The following is a 23481-nucleotide window of genomic DNA, read 5'->3' on the forward strand; positions in this document are numbered from 1 at the left end:
TGGTAAGAAAAATCTAAATAGAATCCTCTGTGATGATCAGAGTGCAACAAAATATGTGTTCCTGGTGTCTCCTAGCTAAGTGTGATAAATTGCAGATATGTCAGAAAGAAATTAATATTTAATACGATCTACTATGTGCCAGATACTCTAATAGGCATTCTCACAGATCTTATCTAATTTAATCGTTTCAACAATCTTGTACGCTGAGGATTTTCATTACTTATAGATGCACGAGATGAGGCCCCGTAACCTTCAGCTTTTGGCCAAAGGCCAAAGAGCTAGAAAGTGCTGGGCTGGGATTATATTACAGGACTTCTGCTTTGTATTCATTTTCTGCTCATCACAGGTAAATTAACTATCCTTTCATGCTAAAGAATAAGAGGCCTTGTCCAGAACACAAAGAAGAGTGAGTTTCCTTTTTTTTTTGCTTCACTAAGGAAAAAGAAAAATTTACAGATTCCCCTATTGCAGCAAATAAAACAGGTGGCATAATGCAAATGTCTTAGGATGCATGCTGGTTCCTCTAGATAATAGACTTTGGGTGATATCTTTATTCCCCTGATTCTCAGTGTCCTTATCTACAAAATAAAAACAGAAGTAAAACCACTGGATTATGAGGCAATGAGATAATGTTTAATGGATCACTGTAAACTCTGCAGTAACATGGCAATATAAAATGTATAACTGTTATAATTTTGTTCATAGTTTAAAAGTTACCATTTTATAAATCACAAACTTGAATGTAAAAACTTACAGCCATAAAACTTTTGGAAGAAAACAGAGAAGAAAATCTTTGTAACCTTGGTTTAGGAAAACATTTGTTAGACACAGCACTAAAAGTATGTTCTGTAAAAGAACTGTTACTTAAAGTTGGAGCTCTTCACAATGGAGAACAATTGCTCTTTGAAAGACATTGTTAAAAGAAGCAAAAGACAAGCAATAGCCTGGGATAAAATATTAGCCAAACACAAAATGTTGTTCAGAACAACAATAGAGGGGGGAAATAACTCAATAAAAAACAAGGAAAATATTTGAATATTATGAATACCTCACCAAAAAAGATACAGGGATGGCAAAAACTATTAAAACAACTCAGTGTCAATAGTCACTAGGGAAACTTTTATTTTTTTCCCATTATTATTAATAACTTTATTATTTTAAGCAGTTTTAGGTTCACAGAAAATTTGAGTAGAAAGTGCATTATCCATCCCTACACAAGAGTGACCTTCCCCACCATCAACATCCTGCATCAGTACACCAGTTATAACAGATGAACACATTGAATCATCATTAACATCCAAAGTCCACACTTTACACTAGGGTTCACTCTTGGCATTAAACTTTTGAGTTTTGACAAAACTCAGGTATCATTGTCTGTGCAGGCTATTAGTCCCTTTTGAAAACAGCCTGGTTTATTCTTGTTAAGCTCAGAGTTCTTTCTATAGTTTAGTTAACAGTCCTTTAAGTAGATAATTTTTTGTGAATATTTTCTCATAGTTGGTGTCTTGCCACTCTTAGGGAAATTGTTTTAAACCACAAGATAGTACTATACACCTACGAGAATAACTAAAAAAAAAAAAAACAACTTGACAATACCAACCATCTACTTACCATGACTCAGCAATCCGACTCTGTATTTACCAGAGAGAAATCAAAACCTATATTTGCACAAAAACCTATATGCAAGTCTTTATAGCCACTCTACAGCCAAAACCTTGACACTATGCAAATGTCATTCAACAGGTGAATGGATAAACAAACAAGGGAAATTACTCAGCAATGAATGGAGTGGACTGCTCATACATGCAACATGGGAGACTCTCAAGTGCATGTTCCTAAGTGAAGGAAATTGGACTCAAAATGGAACATATTATGGACATTCTGGAGAGGGTAAAACTTCAGACACAGAAAACAGATCAGTGGTCACCAAGGCTTGGGACTGGAGAAAGAGTGACTACCCAGGGGTTTGTGAGAAGTCTCTAGGCTGTTAGCGCTGCTTAGCACTTGGAGTGGGGGTAAGGGGGAGTAGCATCACTGCTCGCCTCTGTCACAACTCAAAGAACTGCAGATGAAAAGGGGTGAATTTTCATTCACGGAAGTTACACTTCACTCTGTCCCTAAAATACGATACTGCCATTTTGGATGCTTATTTCTGCATTTCTCCTGAAGGAGAATCTCTCTGCTTCCCTGCCTCCCCTCCTCCCACCCTGACACACATACGCTGGTTATAATGACAGTCTCCAGCAAGGGGAACTGGGGGATTGGGAGAAGATGCAATGTTCATAACATACCCACAGTGCTGTTTGAATTCTTTATGTCAGGGCACAGTATGAATTATCTAGGAAGGAATGAAAACATTCACAACTGCCTGTGGGAGCTGCCTGTCCCTTCTCCAAGGCCTTCTCAGCCACTCAAGGAGCTCAATGGTGGGATTTATGGGCCACATTGCAGCTGCTGAGGGGTCTTCTTGGCTAAAGGTGGGAAATTTCATGTTTTTTTTATAGATCAATTCACGATAGCTAAGACATGGAATCCACCCAGATATCAATCATCTATTTACTGGATAAAGAAATTATGATATATATACACCATGGTGTACTACTCAGTTGTAAAAAAGAATGAAATCCATGAGGTCAGCACTGTGGCATAGTGGATTAAGCCGCCGCCTGCCATGCCGGCATCCCATATGGGCGCTGGTTCAAGACCTGGCTGCTCTACTTCCTGTCCATCTCTCTGCTATGGTCTGGGAAAGCAGTAGAAAATGGCCCAAGTCCTTGGGCCCCTGCATCCACGAGGGAGACCCAGAAGAAGATCCTAGCTCCTGGCTTCAGATTGGTGCCGCTCTGGCCGTTGTGGCCAACTGGGGAGTGAACCAGCGGATGGAAGACCTCTCTCTCTCTGCCTCTCTCTCTGTAACTCTGACTTTCAAATAAAATAAATAAATCTTAAAAAAAGAGAAACCTGTCATTTGCAACAAAGTGAATTCAACTAGAAACCATTATACTTAGTAAAATAAGCCAGTCGCAAAAAGACAAATACCGTATGTTTTCCCTGATTGGGAGTTACAGAGTACCAACAATGTATGGAAGTCAAGCTGACATTTTGAGATACAGTGATTACATGCAGCCCTTGTCTCTACTGTTGAGGAACAGTGTTTTTTCCTTTATACTATTTGTTGAACTCTTCACTTAGTATAGGGTTAATCTTATGAGTAAAAAGTAAAAAGTAGATCCTTATAAAAATTCAGAGAATAAGAGAGGAAGGACGAGGAGGGGTGAGAGCAGAGGAGAGAGAGGGTAGAGTGGGAAGTATCACTATGTTCCCAAATCTGTACATATGAAGTACATGAAATTTATATACCTTAAATACAGTTACAAAAAAAAAAAGGTGGGAGGTTTACTTGATCTTCTCCACTCAGCTCTGGAATCCAGACAGTGGATTCTGAAGTTCTGATGACTCTAAACTGCATGAGTTCTTCCCAAGAACAACTGTCCTCCCCCGTGCCTCCCTGTGTTATGAAGGTGACATCTTCAGCAGCATCTGATCATTTGTTCATATTCCTGTTTCCACTTCTGCACCGCCTCTACAGTACTGCCAGCGTCAGCTTCCAAAACCAAAATCACTCCACTCCTCTGCTCACAGGCATCTCTTGCTCCCTTTGCTTTCAAATTCCTTCCAACTTGACCCCAATCTGTCTTCCCATTTCATTCTTCCGCTCAGCTCCTGCCATGCTCAAAGCAAGAGTAAGCATTTCACTCTTCCCTGAATCTGTCTTTCAGAAGTTTCTATCTTGTGTGTGCGTCTCTCTCCATGTGAAGGAGACTCTCCTGCCTCACCCATTAGCTAAATGATCACACCTGAAGACCTGGCTTCACTATCACCCTCTGTGAAGTCTTGAGAGTCCCACACCCCATACAGTTCCTGCTGAGTTCCCTGTGCTCCCGCAGGACTGGGTTTATAGCACTTGGAGGTCATTTAGCATAATATATTCTAACTTTTCTGTTCCAGGGTCTGATTCCACACCTAGACATTGAGCTACTGGAGGGCAAGGCCCAAGGCTTATACACCTCTGGCAGAGCAACAGCGACATGAATGGTTGGCTCCTGCTTTTTACATAATAGTGTATGCATGAATGTGCTGTGCGTGCACACACATGCAATACATGTATCTCAGATGACAATTTGTGTTCCAATGTCATTTACATAGAAATTAAGGAAGAAACAGAAATATACTTTGACCCACCAGCAGGCACCCCCAATGAATGTCTTACCATCCTGGAATGTGTCATTAATCGCAATGACAGCCTGGAAGGGTTTGGTCAGTTCGGCTCCTTGTGCTGAGCTGAGGAAAACCACGAATGTCTCCAGTCCCTCAATGACTGGATACTGAGTATCATCCAAGATAGTCAAGGTGCAATGCTAGAAGAGAAACCAAAACAAACTTTACCGAGGAACCCAGCACCCAGTACACGTTTGCCCTCGGGAGACGGGGACAAAGTGGCCACTTGCCTTTCTTCTAGCAAGGTATCTTATAAATCCATAAAATGATCATCTCTTGACTACACACCACTGATGGTTTGTGTCCAGGTATTTACATCAAACTAGTGTGGTTTCTAACACTGGGTATATGACACTCTAAAAGTCCCTGGGAGTGCTTAGATTTCCTAAGTTTATTCCTTTGTCTGGCTCTTTATGGTTTTAAACGATCTGGCAATAGCCAAGGAAAAGCCACAGTCTTCCGGGGGTTTGATGAACTCACTGAAGATTTTGGCTGGTTTCAGACCCATCTGGCCCAGTGACTCACTCTGTGGTACTCTGACTGCTGTGTACCCACCTGCTCGGTGGCACCAGGCCCAAACTCCACCTTCCTAGAGCTGGGCACGTAGTCGACACCTGGAGTGGCAGAAGCTGGGTCCGAGGGTCGCGTGGCGCACCAGACAGACGTGAAAGTGGAGAGGTCGGTTCCATGGCGGATAACCGGAATCTTTACTGTGCCTGAATCGTGATTAATAGAGACTTTCATGGTCAACCCTGCCACAGAAACTCAATGAGGTTTTCAGAACAACATTCTGCCTGTTACAGTACAGCTTTGTCCCCTTCAACTTAAATCATCCAACCCCAGCGATGAAGCCCCCACACACCTGCAGAGTTAGACTGAGAGACGTCATGACCCTGTTGTCAGCAGACACCAAGGTCAAGGACAGACCTAGAGAGCCAGGGAGGGAGTGGTGAAGTCACAGCCCTGAGTGGAGAGTGGTCTCATGGCCTTACAAAGGACACTCTGCACTGGAGCAGAACACTTTACTTGGAGGAGAAAGAGCCACTGAAAACCATCTCAATCCTCTTTAGAGAGAAGAAGCTCAGAGACTAAGGCCACAGCTAGAAATCAGTGGGGAGATGCTACGGGGGAAGCTGGATGTTCTTGCTCAAATCCCTTTTTTTTTTGGACAGGCAGAGTTAGAGAGAGAGAGAGAGAGAGACAGAGACAGAGAGAAGGTCTTCCTTCCATTGGTTCACCCCCGAAATGGCCGCTATGGCTGGCGCCGTGCCAATCCAAAGCCAGGAGCCAGGTGCTTCCTCCTGGTCTCCCATGCAGTTGCAGGGCCCAAGCACTTGGGCCATCCTCCACTGCCTTCCCAGGCCACAGCAGAGAGCTGGACTGGAAGAGGAACAACTAGGACAGAATCTGGCACCCCAACTGGGACTAGAACCTGGGGTGGCGGCACCGCAGGCAGAGGATTAGCCAAGTGAGCCGCGGCACCAGCCCCTGTTCAAATCTTAATTGGGTTAATGTTTCCTATGTTCTCCAAGTGGCACCCACATCATTACTGAAACCATAAATGCTACTGCTTATTTTTAGATTAAAATTTTTTAAAGATTTACTTATTTGTTTGAAAGGCAGAGTTAGGGAGAGAAGGAGAGACAGAGGGATCTTCTTCCACTAGTTCATTCCCCAGATGGCCTCAATGGCTGGAGCTGGGGTCTGTCATCCCCCATGGGGATGCAGGGACTCAAGCACTCGGGCCATCTTCTGCTGCTTTCCCAGGTACATCAGCAGGGAGCTGGATAGGAAGTGGGGCAGCAGGGATTTGAGTCAGCATACATATGGGATGTTGGCACCACAGGTGGCAGTTTTACCTACTATACCATAGTGACATTCCCTTAAAGCTTTTTAATTTGATCTATTCAAAAGGCAGAGACTGGGGCTGGCCTATGGCATAGCAAATAAAGCCGCCACCTGCAGTGTCGGCATACCATTTGGGCGCCGATTCAAGTCTTGACTGCCCCATTTCCAATCCAGCTCTCTGCTATGGCCTGGGAAAGCAGTGGAAGATGGCCCAAGTCCTTGGGCCCCTGCGTTCATGTGGGAGACTGGGAAGAAGCTCCTGGCCCCTGGCTTCAGATCCGTGTAGCTCCGGCCATTGTGGCCAACTGGGGAGTGAACCAGCGGATGGAAGACCTCTCTCTCTCTGCCTCTCCTTCTCCCTGTGTATAACTCTGACTTTCAAATAAATAAATCTTTAAGAAAAAAAAAGGGAGAGGGGCAGAGGTAGAGGCAGAGGCAGAGGGAGAGGGAGACCATGACATAGAGAAAAAGAAAGGGATCTCCCATTTGCCAGTTTACCCTACAAATGCCCAGAAGAGCTGAGGGTTGGCCAGACCAAAGTAAGAAGCCAGGAACTCCATCCAGGTCTTTCATGAGGGTGGCAGGGACCCGATTAGTTGACCCATCACCTGTTACCTCCAAGGCATCAGATCAGAGCTAGAACTCAATCCTAGGTGCTCTGATATGGGATGTGGGTGCTGAACTGTGATACCAAACTCCCACCTCTTACTGCTCATTTAAGGAACAAATATCATCTTTTGGTTCAGTGTGACATCCTGCTTTGTCATGTCCTAAAGATATTTGTTTTCACGTTCAGAGAAAAGTGCACATGTTAAACCCCATCACCATGTTTTTCAAGCCAATAAGCTGTGAGGTGAGCTGGAGTCGGGACTGAGCAGTTGGTGGATGGGAGAGGTGTACAGTTCAGTAGAAAGATCAGGGTTCTAATCCAGCTCGGCCATTCTAGTGGTTGTTGAGTCTTTGATTTCCTTAACTCCTCTAGGTCTCTGCTTGCTCTTCTCTGGGAGATTGTGTCTTCCATGGAAGATCAAGTGAGGATACATGGAACACACCCGGAATGGTGCCTGGCATTCAGTTCATGCTCAAAAATATTAGTTCCCAGTATCTGTGAGAATCCCTCCAAAGAGGGAAAGGCCCTGGGCTGGCTCAGATCAGCAGATGCTCAGCACAGCTGCTGCCCTGGGGTGTATCTCTCAGCAACAAACGGAGGTCTTGGAGATGCCTAGGCAGACACGAGGGGGAAGGAGCCAATCCACCAGGGAGAAGATGCCTGCCCACCGGCTGCTTAGGGATGTCACATGAATGAGACTGCCACTGTGCCCCGAGCTGAGCCTTTGCCGTGTATTGTCTCAGCAGCCAGCAGGACACTCAGTGATGCACCTGTGTCCTCAGCAAATCAAACCCCTCTCCCTTTCACAAGTCAAATGCTTAGCACCAGGAACTCCTACCGGGCCACAGAAGTCAGCCCGTGGAGCTCTAAGTCAGCTCCTCCCTATTCCCCACTACGTTCCATTCTTGGTCTTGATGTCCAGCATTACATATGCCTCAGACCAACAATGGTGTCACTGAGAAATGACCTTCTCAGAGTCTCAACTGTCCACGGAAGCAATCCGGAAGCCCAGAGAGGCTGTCCGTTACCTGCATCCTCACTGACAGTGAAGGCTGTGTTGCCCAGGGAGACTGTGGAGGCATCATTGGGACCGCTGATGAGCACCTTGGCGGTCGCCACCCTTCCGATGCGGGCGTTGTCGGAAGCATCGGCCAGGGCAATCTCAAATTCCTCTTCCTCTTCATACTCGCTGTCGTCAATGAGCATGACGTCACAGGTGGACATGGTCACACCAGGCCCAAAAATCACCCGACTCTCAGCAGTCCTCCCTCTGGATTTAAAATCAGAGCCCGATTCTAAAGCGTGGAGGCTGCTTCCCAGAGCCGATTTAGGCACCGTGTAGCAAACTGCAGACACGATGCTGCTCGAATCTCCTGAAATACAGATGGCAACAAGATCAGAGCGTTGGAGAGAGCACCCTTCAAATCCTGAGATCCCTCGTAACGCACTGAGCTTGGTGCCCTCAGACACCTGCCATCCTGTTTCTCTTCAGGCTCTGATAGGAAACCTTTCTGAGTTGCAGTTTCTTTGAAGCCTCTGGTGGGTTTACTAAACACCAGCTACTTCACCAAATAGCTTACCATGGATTTCCTAGTCTGTGCTGTTTGTGCTCTGTTAACTCACAAGACTCACTGCCCGCCATCCAAGACCACAGTGCATGGAGAGAGAAGAGACACATTTGGTACTTTGAGTATCATTGTAATTGTGTCCTGAAGGTAGTGTTTTGAGTACAGTTCCCTGCCTTTGTGAATAAACTTCTGCACTTTAATTCCCAGGGAGAAGCAAGCTTGTTTACCAAAAAGAAAGACAAAACAAAATACAGCCTGCCTTTCTGTACCAATGGCTTTATTTAAGAGTTCTGCCATTTCTCTCAGTTGCCAGTCTGCTCTGAGCCTGGCTTGGGGGCTCAGAGCAATCAAGGGGGCTTGCTTGTTTTCCAAGAGGCATTACCAAGGGTTTGTGCTATCCACAATATTTGTTACATGGATATTCAGTCAGCAGAGTCAATAAAAAATCCTGACATTATCATTTATAGTCATGTGGCTTTGAATGGAGATTTAATTTCTACCCATTTTAAAGTCTCGATATTGCACATCATAAATCCATAGATCTTCATTTTGATTTTCAGCCCCTGAAGAATTGCTCTTTATTTCTTGCACGCATTTTATTTCATGTTTGAGCTCCAGCTATGACACTCACGAAGGGGAATCTTTAAGCACGTTTTCTGTCCTCTGAGAACTAAGATGGGAAGCTGGTTCTTAACAAACTATAACTTCCCTCCTTGACCAAGGTTACTAAATATTTTATGGATTGGGTGATTGATTAAGAATACTCAGTTCATGAATAATTTGTAGGGCTAAATATAACCAGTCTTCTAGTCTAATTTAAGAATAAATGGGCGCTCTAACAACTTGGACTAAAAAGAGAGGCCTTCTGCGAGGACTCACTGTGCAATAGAAGCACTATTCGGGTTGTTTTGGGGTTGAATGAATGAATACGTATAAAGTACTTACACACAATTTAATATGCGACACGAGTACCTGGCACACAAAAGGGACTCAAGAAACGTTAGCTCTTATTATAGCTCCTCGTCACCTCTGGCCCCAACAGACCTTTTCTTTCAATAGGTGCAAACAGAAAACCAGCACTCTCGTTGACCCGGTAGGTCTTCTTATCAAACTCTAATGTGGGTTCGTCCTCAGTGTCATCGATAATGACCTTCGCCTGGGTGAACTCCCCTAAGAGGGCGTACGCTGGCATGCTGAGCTCCACAGTGAAACTCTCAACATTCTCAAACACGGCGTCATCGTTGATGACGATGGTGCAGGACTTGGTGTCCTCTCGTTCGTCAAACTGCACCTGTCGCAAAGCGAACAACGAGAAGTCAAGCTGTGCCGCAGCTTCCCCTGGTCTGATGCCCCAGAACGCCATAAAAAAAAGTCATGCAAGTCCAGTGGGCAGACCACTGACCCACACAGCACATTCTTTGAGCCCCCCCAACCTCCCATGCTATCACCTGCAGCATGTAGTCGTCTCTTCCCACTCTTCTCCCGTGCACTGGGGTTGACTCATTGGATAGGGACATGGAACACAAAGGCATCGCCCACCATGTGGTGACAGAAGGAAAACATGGCCACTGTTTCTCTCTTGTTTTCTTAGCTATCTTAGGACAGCAACAGTCATTATTTGACTGCTCAGTTTCCCGTCTTTCTGTGGCAAATTTAACAGGAAAGATCTCTGGCCTCAGAGTATAATGTTCTGGCCTCGGGTCCTGGTTCTGTTTCTTCCAAGCTAGGTTAGGTTATAAAACTTCACAAACATTGGATTCTCCACCAACACAATAACAATAATATGCCCACTAGTGCTAAGTGCATTTTAAAGCACTGAACAAGCGTGAGATAGCATTGAAACCATTACCATATTGCATATATAATTAAAATTGACATAGAATCTCATTGTACTTAGTGAGGTTTGAATTCACAGAAAGTTACATTATAAACAATCCAGGCTAATTTTAACCTTTTATCTGACTAAATCTTTTGCCATTAAAATGGGATAAAACTATGTGAATGAACTTAGCCTGTTACAAAACAGGGAAATTATTTTATATTTACACAACTGTGAATTTATAGGGATTTATTCTGGTTTTGTCTAAAAAAATATGAAAAGATGAAAACCTTTGAGTGAAACCAAAATCTAGAGAGCAGGAAGTGGATGGACTGTGCTTTGTAGAAGCTGAGACAGTTGAAACATGTGAAAAAAATAATCATAAACCGCCAAAGATCACACACATCTGCAGAGCATTATTATTAGCGCAAACCCAAACAACTAATTTAATTAAGCTTTACTAAGCTCCATATTTCAAAATACCCCCAACAAAAGGAATAATATCTAGAATCCACTGATGGCTTTTAGTTTTTCTTGGAAAATGAAGAGCAGATTTGGTTTTATTTTACTAAATCTCTTTGGCTTGTCTGTTCTTTCATACTTCTTAACTTTTTTTTTTTTTAAGATTTTATTTATTTATTTGAGAGGCAGAGTTACAGACAGTGAGACAGTGAGACAGAGAGACAGAGAGAAAGGTTCTGCATCCACTGGGTCACTCCCCAAATGGCCACAACAGCCAGAGCTGGGCTGATCTGAAGCCAGGAGCTTCTTCCAGGTCTCCCGTGTGGGTGCAGGGGCCCAAGGACTTGGGCCATTTTCTATTGTTTTCCCAGGCCATAGCAGAGAGCTGGATCGGAAGAGGAGCCAGGACTATACCTAGCACCCATATGGGCCCTTTGTTCTAATTCCTCAAATAAATTGGATGCTAGAGGCCTTGGGTTTCTCCAGCTGAAATGCCTCAATTAAGGGGCAGAAACTCCTCCACTTGACAGAGAGTGGCATTGTCAGAAGGATAATAAAATCGCTTTGAAAAAACATTGACTAAATACCTAGAAAGTGCCAGACACTGACACTGTGCCCTACATACAAGGAGACAGACACAGGGCCCTTGCTCTAAGGGTCTTGACTATTCAAGTTCTTTCTCTTTTCCTTTTACTCTTTTTTCTCATTGCCAACCTGCCACTAATTACCAATGGTACATACAAGGGGACTTCAAAATGATTGTGAGAAAGATGGAATTCAAAGATAATACGCATTTTTCATGAACTTTCTGAAACACCCATATAGATGACTTGCAGATTTCTCTCTCTACCATGGATTCTTTGCTGGCCTCCTTATCCATCTACAGAGTGGTCAACTGGTTCCTAAGGCAACTGGCACTCAACATGTCCAAGGCAGTCACAAGCACCAAAGCTTGCCAAATAGGATCTCCCCATGTGTTTTCTCCTAGCAAGAAGCATCTGCATCCAGCTCTCCTTTCTGGCCCACTATCTGATCCTTTGCTAAGTCCAATCAATGCTCGGTCATTAGTTGACTCCATCCAGTGCTCTCGAACCTCACATAGTAATTGAAACCCAACTTCCCATCATGTCTCATCTGGCCTATTCCAAGAGTAACCCAACTGCTCTGTATCCTTTCCTCCCTCCCTTTAGGTAAGGAAGGTGAAGGGAAAGGAAGGTTTAGGATACCAATGGCTCAGTGTAGAATAGGATGCCTTGGAGCCTTGTTTTTGTCACGAAGCAAAATGCAAAGACTGAGAAGCTAGGTGACAGTGTAAACTTTGGCAATTTAAAGTATCAACGGGATTAAACAGACTGAAAGAATAAAGCACCATGGGAAGAAGATGTAGGAAAATTACTTAAGGAAGGATGCGGGTGGGAAGGGAGTAGAGTAGAATGAAGTGGGAAGGTGCCACCATGGCCTGTAACCACACCACAGCCCTTGCCACAGCTTGCCTGGCATTCCAGGAATTAGAGGTCCATCTGCCCCTACCTGGCCAGCATACTCCACGTAGTCCTGCTGTCCAGGCTGGGAGCCAACCCTGGAGCTGGATTTCGCAGTGCCTTGCTCGGTACGACACAGGACGATGGCATACTGGTTCAGGTTCCCAGTCCTCTGCACGGTAACACTCACAGACCCTGCCTTCTCACTGACGTTGTAGCTGGAAGCACACAAAGAAGCAGTCTCTGAAAACCTGCCCCATGGCCTGTTCAACGCCTGTCTCTTCTGCATGGTTACTGATGTCAGATAGTTCAGAGAAGAAGTAGTTTGGTTCTGTTAAGTCAGGTTGTAAATTGAGGGAATGTGTACACCTGGAGCAATCAGCGTACCACGTGAATGTAGAGTATCACCTGCCTCGTTGTGAAAGCAAATAGAGAATCATTCAGAAGACGGATGGCTCACAGGAGCCATGAACTTCAGACTGCACAACATAAGAAACTACAAACAATCACCCCCTGGGGTGGTAATCAGAGCAGGTCAGGGGGTTCTTAGGGAAGAAGCCTGCTCAAAGGCAATTAATGACTTAGTTCAGGTGGGAATGGGCTGGGATAGATCCCCAGGAAGGGAGACAGGGCAGTGCCAGAGGTAAGAAAATTAGAGATGACGTCGCTAACAAAGGTGTTTAGACAAGTGGAGCTTTATGACAATGAGGGAAAGACAGGATTCATTTAGCTTGCTGCTGAAAAGTCATATTGCTTTTCAAAATTGGAGGCCAACCATATGAAATAATTATGTGGGTCTGGAAAAGCCACAGCAAGTGGGGCATGCACTGGGCTTGTTTTCCATCACTGAGGATGGAGACTGGACCCAGTTTTTGTCTTGTGGTTGGGAAGGCTGTAGGCAAAGTGTCATGTCAACTATCTTACTATTTAGTCCATTAGCTATTAGAGAATTATCCAGAAAGAGTGATCAGTTTTGAATTTATTTAATTCTGAAATAGAAACAGTCAAAAGGTAAATAAGAGCAACATTACATACACAAAAGATTCTAATTTCCCTCTAATTCTCCAAATGTATGGAAGAGTGGAATAGACTCTACATATATAACACAGGAAGTTGAGTCTGTCTTTCCTCTGATTTCCAACTGTCATCTGAATTGTCATAAAGTTCACTTCTTAGAAATAATGAGTCCCCAAAATGTAGATTTAAAGAATTTGTACCCCCAGAAAAATTATACCCATAGTTATAATTTGACCTGTAATATCAGCATAATGCTTGCTCACCATCATTATATCTGTTTGCCTAACTCCCCAACAGATTAGGTAACCATTTAAAGAGCTGTCAGTATTAGTAATGAGTGTGCCCCTAAAGACATATGATCCTAGGAAAACCAAAGAAGCTGGAGAGAATGCAAATTTGGGAACAGGGAGATGCAGGTAGAAGGTGAGGACGTTGCAGGTGAGGGCCAGTGGTTATTTTTAGGAATTGAATGCCTATTTTTTATTTTTTCCATCAGTTATCCTTAGTTTTATACACACACACATATATATATATATTTAAAAATTATTTATTTATATGAAAGGCAGGGTTTGTAAGAGAGAGAGAGAGGGAGAGTGGGGGGTTAGGAGAGAGAGGGAGAGGTCAATCTTTCATCTGCTGGTTCATTCCCTAAATGGCCACAATGGTCAGGGGTGGGCCAGGCTGACCCAGGAGCCGTCAGCTTCCTCTGGGTGTTCTATGTGGGTTCAGGGGCCCAAGCACTTGGCCGTCTTCTGCTGCCTTCCTAGGAGCATTAGCAGGGAGCTGAGCTGGAAGTAAAGCAGCTGGAACAAGAACTGGCGCCCACATGTGATGTGGACATTTCAATTGGCAGCTTTACCCACTATGCCACAAGGCCGAACCATTAAATATCATTTAAAGCTGGAACACAGATGCAGAAATCCTTGTACGAGAGGCAGTAAAGTACAATGGTTAAGACCACTGGGCTCAACTCCCAGTCTTACTGCTTACTCACTGTGTGACTACGGGCCTTTGCTGAACTTCTTTCTGTTGTTATTGCTTTGCTGCTGTGAGGACAAGAATAGAGTCCATCTAAAATTATGAGTATTAAATGAGATGATGATGTTAAGTACCTGGTACTGTGGCCGATACATATAGTATTTAATATTTGGTGCGATTATTATTTTTATTATTGTTACCATGGCATCACTATCACCACCATTATCAGCAGCAGCAGATGACTAGAACTCACCCCTAAGGTGCTTTATCCTGATTCCCTCTGCTCGCCTGATTCATTTCTCAGGGATAAACACACCCTAACATCAGTACCTGGTATATTTAAAGCTGATGAGGGACCACTGGATATGGAAGACATTGTCGCTGACCACGTTGGGTTTACTGTCTTTCACCAGGAACTGGAAACTGTCCATCATCTCATGGATCTTCTCTTCCTGCAACACGTAACGAATCAACCCCAAGTTCACATCCTCTGTGAGAAAAAAAAGACCAACTGTGAATTAATCCAGTCAAGGCAACCACAATACTCCCAGACAAACACAGCCAACTTATTCTGGTAATGGGTTACAGACAGAACTTTTCACAATAGTAAGAAGTAGAATCTTAAAAGGAAAAATTTCTGGCAGATTTTAAAATGAAATCCTGCAGCTCAGTGTAACAAAAGACCTGTCTTTATGTACAGAAAGCACTCGTGCGGTTGTAAAATGAGAATCTCAGGGCCTTGACCAAAAGCACTTCAGTAAACAGCTGCGGAATGTGCAAGTGCACTCCAAGAGTTGACACAAGGAAGGCTTGGAGCCCTATGTGCAGCCTCACATCCGGCCCTAATTCCTTCTAAAGAAGGTTCTTGGGAAGGTATGTGCTAATAAGAAAAGCTTGGGTTGGATTAAAACACACATACAAGGCAGAGACAACAAGGCGCCAGGAGAGAACACCCGGCTGAATGTAGGAAGGAAGGGAGAACACGGATCATGACCTGTGAGATGCAGTGGTAAGATGACTGCTCCCAGGCAGGCCCAGGAGCAGAAGTCTAGAAGAGCATGACAAGGTTATAAGCAACTAAAATACAAAAGGGCCTGCTTGCTGTGATTCACAACAGGAACAGGTTTGTTGAGCAATCTCTGCATGCTGATTTTAAATTCTTGGCTAAAAGATCAAAAAAAAATGTATAATCCATAAGGCACAAAAAATAAACCATATAGGATCACAGACCTTTCATAAGATTTTTTTTTGTCTATTTGTCTTTAAAGAAAACCAAGCAGTATCGTATATCCTTTCTAGAAAACCTGGCCCAAATCTAAAATTAGGAAGCATGGTAAAATGAGTTTTTCCTGCCATAGTTTAGAGTAACAGGGAAAAAAAATATCAGGAGGACTAAAATTCATAAGTTAGATGATTAGACACTGCAAGATCTATTTATTTGCAAATAGGTTACTTAGGAGTAAGTAGCTGGAGTTGGCCATAAGAAAGATCAGGGAGACTGCAGGATGACACTGGGAGAGGTTTCTCCCATATCTGAGTTCCTCAAGTCCCCACCCTGGGTAAACGTCGTGGTAGCTCTGCCAGGCTGCAGCTTGTTCTCCACGTAGCCATGCCTGGGGCCCATGGTTATCTCATAGACAAGCTGTGGGTCCTCTGTGTCTGGGTCCATGGTCAGCAGTTCCTTCTTGGTGATCAAGTTGGTTGCCTGGAATAGAAACCCATTACATTTAATTCCTGGAGTGGGAATAAAGCAGGAACCAGGCCCTCTGACTCAGATTGAATTCAGCTCAACTTTGATTTACTCAGTGCAGCTGCTGCATGAGAGATTCTGTCAGAATTGGACAGGTTGTGAGGATGGACAGTAGCCCAGCACTCACACCTTATTTGGAAAGAAAGGTTCATGAGTAAGGTCAATGTGGTGAGAGCTATCATGGACACATAAAGAGGGCGCTATGGACTTTTTGGGAGAGAGTAGGGAGAGGGAGAGAGACAGAGAAAGATTAATTCTACTTGGTGTTGAGGAAAGAGGGATTTGAGACAGTGGGCTTTGAGTCTGGCCTTGAAAGAAGGTTGCAGCTATGGAAAAATGAGCTCATACGGAGATGATGGCCACTTTTACCTTCCAGGAGTCACCTGCAATACTTGAAATCAGGTAATTTCAATGCTTGAAATGGAGTAAGATAAATATTTCTTACCCCATTACTGCCCAAATATACTGGCTAAGCTTTAATTCACTCATTCACTCATTCATTCATTCAACAAATAACTGGGAGGGCAGAGGTTTGAGAAAAGGAAGGGAGTGGTCAACAGTGGGTCTGGTAAGATAAGGACAGATAATCAACCTTTGAATTCTGAGCAATAGAGTCACCGATTACTTAAATCAGAGTTACTGAACAAGGGGAGGAATGGGAGGTAGAAGCCCAGGTGGAGACTGCTGAGAAAAGAATGGGATCATTCTGAACAGGTAGCAGGTAGGGGGAGAAAATAAAATAAATTATCAGAGGAATTTGCTCCAGTTTTATTTCACATATTTTAAGATCCCCAGCCAGTTCAGTGGGAACCTATGGTGTGACAGCTACACATACAACCAACTAATCAGTTCCACGGAGACGCCAGCTGTCCAAGAGGGAATACCACCCACCAAAGTGAGAAATCAGCTCTCAACTCAACTCAAGACCTGTGTGTGTGTTTTCAGGTGGGGATGTGGCTTTGGTGTCTGGCATGCTGCCAGGTGAAAATTAAGGCCTATGCCTTAAAATGACCAAGTGGGGAATTAGGAGAAGGAGAAGGAAATTTCTAAAGTAGAAATCCTCTGAAGGCACTCACCTACAAAAATGCACACTTCTTTTCTGCCTGGGGAAGATGCTAGATGCTTCCTGAAGTCCATCTTGCCATTCTAGTTCACAAGGTTACAGTTGACTCCAGCTGAGTGCAGCCTGACCAGCTAGAGAGTTATTTCCCAGACTCCCATGCAACATCTGAGACCACATGACCAACTATTGGCCAACAGAATATGAGCACAAGTGATTTCTCTATCGTTGATTGAAAGGAAGTTGCTTGTCTTTTACTTCTCTGCTTTCCCCTCCCTTTGGGCTGGAATAATGATACATTTCTGAAGACATCCAGCCATCTGGTCAACAGCAACAACCCATGAAGGCATTTGCATTTCTGAATGGTATGTAGAGCCCTACATTACTCATTTCCCTTGACCTTATATATATGGGGGGAAAAAACCTTCCAACTTGCCTGAAATACTACACATTGTTTTTTGTAACAGCATCTTAAACTATACAAGGTACTTCAAAATGTTCATGGAAAATGGAATTAAAAGATAAGTTTGCTTTGGTAAAAAATAAATGTATAGCTTTTTCATGATATGTATTTTCCATGAGTGTTTTGAAGACCTGTCCTATGCATAGATTTCAAAACTATTTTGCACCAAAATAAACATACTATTTAATTGCATTTTCCATGAACTTTTCCAAGTATCTTCATGCACTACCCTCCCTGATCTAGACAGTCTTAGCTAATAAACAATCCTAAGCAAAGTCATAGGGCTCACTCATCTTGGGAAAATCAGTTGACATAGGGAGGTGCTGAACTAGAATGGAACTAGAGTTCTATTCCTTGCAGTGGCCCAAGCTGGGTAGGGTCAGTGTGGCAGATGGGTCCAGCCTTACCTTGCCATCCATATACTCCAGCCACTGGAGGCCCAGGTTGGTGACAATTCTAGGGGTGCCATCATCCACTGGCAGGATGTCTACTCGGAACTGCTGAGGTGCCGCCGTCCGGATCTGTAGGGAGGTCAGAAGAGAAAGCTCATCAATCCCAGGCACCCTAAAGAGGTCGGGCCAGGACCTACAGACCGGAAGCTCTGAAGTCTGCTGACCCTGCAGAGGGGAAGAAGGGGCAGTTGTGCCCGTTCCCAAGCCTCATCACCTTGGGGCAGAGGCCTCAGGGAGCACGCTGAGTGACAAATGTGGGAGAGAAGCCAGAAACTCCCGCTGGGCTCTCAGCTGCTACAGAAGTGGGTCTGCCTGCATCTATGCTGTCTTTAGTTGAGGTCAGTACTGCCCAGAGATGAAATAGCACACAGAAGATTTTCCTGCCAGTAATCCTTGCTAAAATTTTCATGAGAGTCTGCTGAAAATCATCATGAAAATATTAATGTCAGAGTCTCCAGGTGGGGGAGGGGTGCCAGCTGTTGTTTCTTTTTCCTATGTTAGTTCTTATTGTTGTTTACATTGAGGGATGGCTATGTGGGGATAAGGGACAATAAGTTTATAATCCCATTCATATACTCTCTCTCTCTCTCACACACACACACACACACACACACTCACTCACTCTCTCACACACACAGAATCTGAGCCATCTCCTAGCTGTTACTGAGTAGGTAGGTAAAACAAGCTGGGCCACGGAGCAGGAAGATGCTGGCTGTTCACTCTCCCACAACCTACCTTCTAAATAATTTACATTTTCAAAATGATACAGTCCCTACGGGGACCTGCTGGGACCTTTTGTTTGGGAAAGTGGCCGCCATCTTACTGACACACGCCAAAATCGTTTTCTCTCCTCTGAAAATCAAGCTAACTGGGGAGCAGCTAGTCTGGCAGAAATAAAACAGATGTGGTGGCCTGCCAGAGGGTGTGGACACACACACACACACACATTTTGCTGACACGGCAGAAAAAATCCCGGGAGCCTGCATGGAGGGGCTGGCCAGCTGAGAGTGACCGGCTCACAGGCTGTGTCCAAAGGACACAGCAGGGTCTTTGTCAAGAAAATCACCATTCATCATCCAAGTGGGAAAAGAGGAGCTAGAAGGTGGGTAAGCTGCTCACTGAAACTGCTCCGCCCAGGCAGCCACAGCTGGGCAGGACAGCAGAGGCTTGGAAAGGTGACTTGACCTATAATGACACTTGGCTTGTGACAGAGGTAGAACTTCAATGAGCACCTTTTGGCCGCAAGAGCCACATTCTTGACCACTGTTGTTGCTCTAAGACTGACAGTCTCTGGCTAGACTAAGGGGACTTAGTTCTAAAAGAGAAACACAATTTAGTAGCACAGGATATTACTGAAAAACCAGATGAGAGAAAAACTCCAGGTGGAAAGGTGGGCAGACAAAAGAAAAGGAGAACTAGCAGTAGCAGTGGTAACAGCTATCGTGCTATTGTCTTTTGTTGAGTGTTCAACTCTGTCAACGGGGTGAAACACTCTGTGTGGATTGTCTCCCTTAATCCTTAGTCCATTTGAAGCTGATACTTACGGCCATGCCCATTTTACAGATGAAAAAGCAAGACTTAGGGAGGTGATTGGTCCAAGGCTCATCACGAGTAAGTGACCCCACAGAGTGCTGTCCTGTACACATCCCTGCCCTGCCTCTCACACGCAGTGCCCGGCCGCAGCCTCCCCTGTCGTCACTCCTTACCTCTCTCCCTCCTTCCTCGACGATAAAGAATGGGTTTGTGCCATCAGAAACAGTGAAGCTGAACCAGTCTCGGAGGGAGTTGCTTCCATCATGGCTGTAGCTCACGCGCTTCTGGTAGATGTCTTCCATGGTGAAGGTGGAGGCCAGGTGGGAGTGCTGCCCCCTGGAGGTCCGCTCGATGCTGCCATGGCGTGGGGGCTGCACAACGGTGAACAGCACAGACTCCGCCTGTCCGGGGGCAAAAGGCACGAGGGGAATGGAGGTTCACCACACGAGCCGGATGGGGAGCTGACGGCAACAGCTCGTCAAGGGTTGCAGAACCTAAAGCTATTTCTAAAATAAGGTTGGCATTTTCTCGTGGCTTAGACTTGCAAGAGGGACTTCAGAAAGTTTGTGGAAAGTGGGATTAAAAGGTACATTCATGTTAGTACGAGAAAGTTTTGAGAGCCGTGCAAAATGTGCATTTTTGGGGTGAGCTTTCTGAAGCTCTCTTATATTTGGGTGCCTTCAGTTTTAAGATTAAAACAGTTAAGTTTGTTATTTTCAGGTCACACAGAGGGGAAAGCCTGGATGACGGGAAATAGACCTTTCCAAACTACTCATTTCCTTTCCATTTCCCCCAAACTCTTATATATGAATCTCATATGCATGTGAACAGAGGCTAATTTTCTCTCATTTTCAATTTCTGCGAAAAATGACCTGTACAAGGAAAAAGAAAAAAAGGCATGAAGCCTAGTGGTTTCCCACCAACTTAGACTAAAATGCAAAGGCCTGACCTGCACCACAAAGGTCTGCTATGACCAATCCCCCTCTGGCCTCACTCTCACCTGCTTGCACGTTGGGTTCCAGCCTCTTGGCCTCTTACAACTTTTGTTGCAGTTATTCCCAGGGGCCAAGCATACTTGACCACAGTGCCTGCACTGCTGGTTCTACCACCTGGAGAGTGAATTCTCCCATAAGTACAGAGCTTGCTCTTTTACTTGCCGGTATCTCTGCTCAAGGATACCTCCTGGGGGAGGCCTTCAACCGTCTACTTTGTGTAGAACAGCACACCCACCAAGCTCAATTTCCTTTCCCTTCCTTTAGTTTTCTTCATCACAAATCTGATCTGATTTCTTCTCCCTTCCTTTATTTTCTTTCCCCCAGCCAATCGTCATAAGCTCTGTAAACCTGGAACTTCATTTGCTTTGTTCATAGCTCTGTCTTTGGCATATGGAGCAAAGCAGAGAATCTAGTAGGCAACAGATATGTGATAAAAGAATTGACAAATGAGTGAGTGCCAGGCACTGAGGCAGGCACACGGAACTAATCAGTTAGTATGTTGGGACTTGCATACTACACACTAATCAGTATGTTGGGATGGTTTTGTGCGAGCTAAGTCACGTTGGAATGTCAGGTACTTTAATCTGGCAGCATCATGAGAATAAGAGCCCTATTTTACCACATATAGCGTTGTCTTTGAGGATGCTGAAATTGTAATGATTGGTTGTCATCCGTGAGGTCTGAATAAAGGAGGTGAGATGGAGGAAAAGTGTACAGATACAGATGGGCCGTGTTCAGTCGAACAGGGAATAAAAACATTGTTAACAATGTCATCTACCTGATTTTTTTTTTTTTTGACAGGTAGAGTTAGAGAGAGAGAGAGAGAGGGAGAGAGAGGGAAAGAGAGAGACAGAGAGAAAGGTCTTCCTTCTGTTGGTTCACTCCCCAAATGGCCACTACAGTCAGCGCTGCACTAATCTGAAGCCGGGAGCCAGGTGGTTCCTCCTGGTCTCCCACGTGGGTGCAGGGCCCAAACACTTGGGCCATCCTCCACTGCCCTCCCAGGCCACAGCAGAGAGCTCGACTGGAAGAGGAGCAACCAGGACTAGAACCCGGTGCCCACATGGGATGCCGGTGCCGCAGGCGGAGGATTAACCAAGTGAGCCCCGGCGCTGGCCCCCATCTACCTTATTTTCTATGAAGTGTAATAAAAAATCAACATGGTAAAGGGTCATTGTACTTAGGGAGAGGGTGAGTATGTGCGTATCTAGGATTTTGGAAAGGAGTTAAAAGCAATTCGTTCTCAAAAATAATTACTTTCTCTTTTGCAGAAAGCCATAGTTTCTTCTGTTTTTTTGTTTTTTTGTTTTTTGTTTTGTTTTTGTTTTTTTTTTTTTTTTCATCCTCCTCGGAGCTTGCAATTACCCTCCCCGCTCAGTGCTATGGATGGGCAGGCTGCGCATGCGCAAAGCAGCAGCTGCCGCCAGCTCGGCCCCTCACTCAGCCAGGGAGCCCAGGGGGCGCTCATACCTCAGTGTCCGCATCTACCGCCTGGAGCTCAAACTCTGTGATCGTCTTCCTCACTCCCTCCTGCACTCGCATCCCCGAGTTCTGCACAACCGGCAGCGAGTCATCCACGGGGTGAAGGGTGATGTGGAATGTCTGCGTCACCTAGGATGGCAGAAACGTGCAGGTGGCACACCTGTCCCCAGCACCCGCCCACTGCCCCGAAGGTAGGTGTGCTCTCCATTCTTGGCAGGACGGATTAACCAGACACCCAAAAGTGAGCACTCTTGGGCAAGAGCGCAGGGAAGGAAACTCAGCTCTCACATCTCCAGCTGCCCCGCCCACTGCATTCACGCAAGACAGCAAAGAAGAATTGGTATCCATCAAGGATGGGCTCCAGTGCTGCGCTTACCTCACTGACGCCATTGCTCAGCGTAAAGGTGAAGGCATCGGAATGCTTCTCGGTCTCGCTGGAATGGACATACTGGACATTTCGGGACGTCAGGTCAGCTTGAGTAAAGGAACTAAGCTGGAGACCTGGAGGAAGGGGCAGAAGCGGAGACAGGAGGTTGAAATGCTAGGAGAGCCTCCAAGGCTGGAAACCACCACTCTCGGCAGCCACAGAGCCCCTGGTGTTTTTCCTATAATGCTTCTGTTCTGTTCTGCAAGACCTCATGGGAGAGTTGTTTGTGGATGTTTTACCTACAACAGCATATGTTCCGTGGAGGCAGGTGCTAACCTACTGATGGAGGCATCTGCCGTGTGCTGAGCCCACGGCAGGTGTTCAGTCAACGTTACTCCCTTTTCCCTGGAAGTTTATGTATGCAGGTGAAGTCTGTGAGAAGGGAGATAGATGCCTGGTCCTGCAAACCCCTCTTGCTTAACTTTTTGATTTCCCCATCGCCCCACAGTCCTTTCTGAAAACTTGCCCTACGTTTTAATCCTGTGTGATGGTTTAGATTCTGAACACTCGAGTCACAGGGCTTGGCTGCCCTCAGCCTTGTTTCTGTGATTGGTGAGCTGGCCCTGACCTTCATAATTTCAAGGTTCTTTGACTCTGGCCTCTCATATCCCACATTAGCCAGTCAGGCAGGAACAAAACTTATTGCATGCCTTTGGGGCTCAAGCAATCATTCTACACCAAATTGAAGATGACCTAGAAAACCAGTATCCTTTAATAACATCATAGAGAAAGAGTCATAGGACGGCTTCTCCAGCATCGCTTTAAATCTAAAAACAGGAAATAACTCGAAAGTGATTTTCAAGTAATGATGAGATATTCCACAAATGCATGGGACCTTTATGGTTTTAGATGCCTGACAACATTTAGCAAAATGAGCCCCAGCATTCTTGCTTCTATCATGAGACTACTGGGGCTCATACTTGGCTGTCAGTGGAGATGGAAACAAAATCACCTCTTTTAGTCCCATAGCACAGATTTCTTCTTTCTGATTCTGGGTGTTAGGCTCTTAATCCATTTAACCTGGTTATTTAGCTTGGCCTTAAAAGATCTATTAGCTGTTTTCTGGGATTTATTATTTGCCATTGTTAATCTTGGCGAAATCAGTTTGGCTTTTCTGTTAAAAACAAACGAAGCTTGGGCCGGCGCCGTGGCTCAATAGGCTAATCCTCCACCTTGCGGCGCCGGCACACCGGGTTCTAGTCCCGGTCGGGGCGCCGGATTCTGTCCCGATTGCTCCTCTTCCAGGCCAGCTCTCTGC

The 23481-nt window shown here is 45.0% G+C and overlaps 1 protein-coding gene across 2 annotated transcripts in view; it reads right to left on the minus strand.

Annotated features, from left to right (window-relative positions):
* The window catches only part of FRAS1 (Fraser extracellular matrix complex subunit 1), a 491248-nt gene that overhangs the window by 53575 nt on the left and 414192 nt on the right, over positions 1-23481 (minus strand). For both annotated transcript variants that reach the window (XM_051820195.3, XM_051820194.3), the window contains 11 exons: positions 22173-22297; positions 21785-21925; positions 19493-19720; positions 17742-17855; positions 15616-15766; positions 14392-14551; positions 12116-12284; positions 9349-9595; positions 7765-8109; positions 4834-4994; positions 4271-4418 (listed from right to left, as the gene is read on the minus strand). In XM_051820195.3, coding sequence (XP_051676155.3) covers positions 4271-4418; positions 4834-4994; positions 7765-8109; positions 9349-9595; positions 12116-12284; positions 14392-14551; positions 15616-15766; positions 17742-17855; positions 19493-19720; positions 21785-21925; positions 22173-22297 — 1989 coding nt within the window. The remainder of the gene's footprint in view (positions 1-4270; positions 4419-4833; positions 4995-7764; positions 8110-9348; positions 9596-12115; positions 12285-14391; positions 14552-15615; positions 15767-17741; positions 17856-19492; positions 19721-21784; positions 21926-22172; positions 22298-23481) is intronic.

This window comes from Oryctolagus cuniculus, chromosome 8, assembly GCF_051225735.1.
Source record: "Oryctolagus cuniculus isolate XC-2025 breed Fujian yellow rabbit chromosome 8, ASM5122573v1, whole genome shotgun sequence".
In the NCBI taxonomy this organism is placed as follows: domain Eukaryota; kingdom Metazoa; phylum Chordata; class Mammalia; order Lagomorpha; family Leporidae; genus Oryctolagus; species Oryctolagus cuniculus.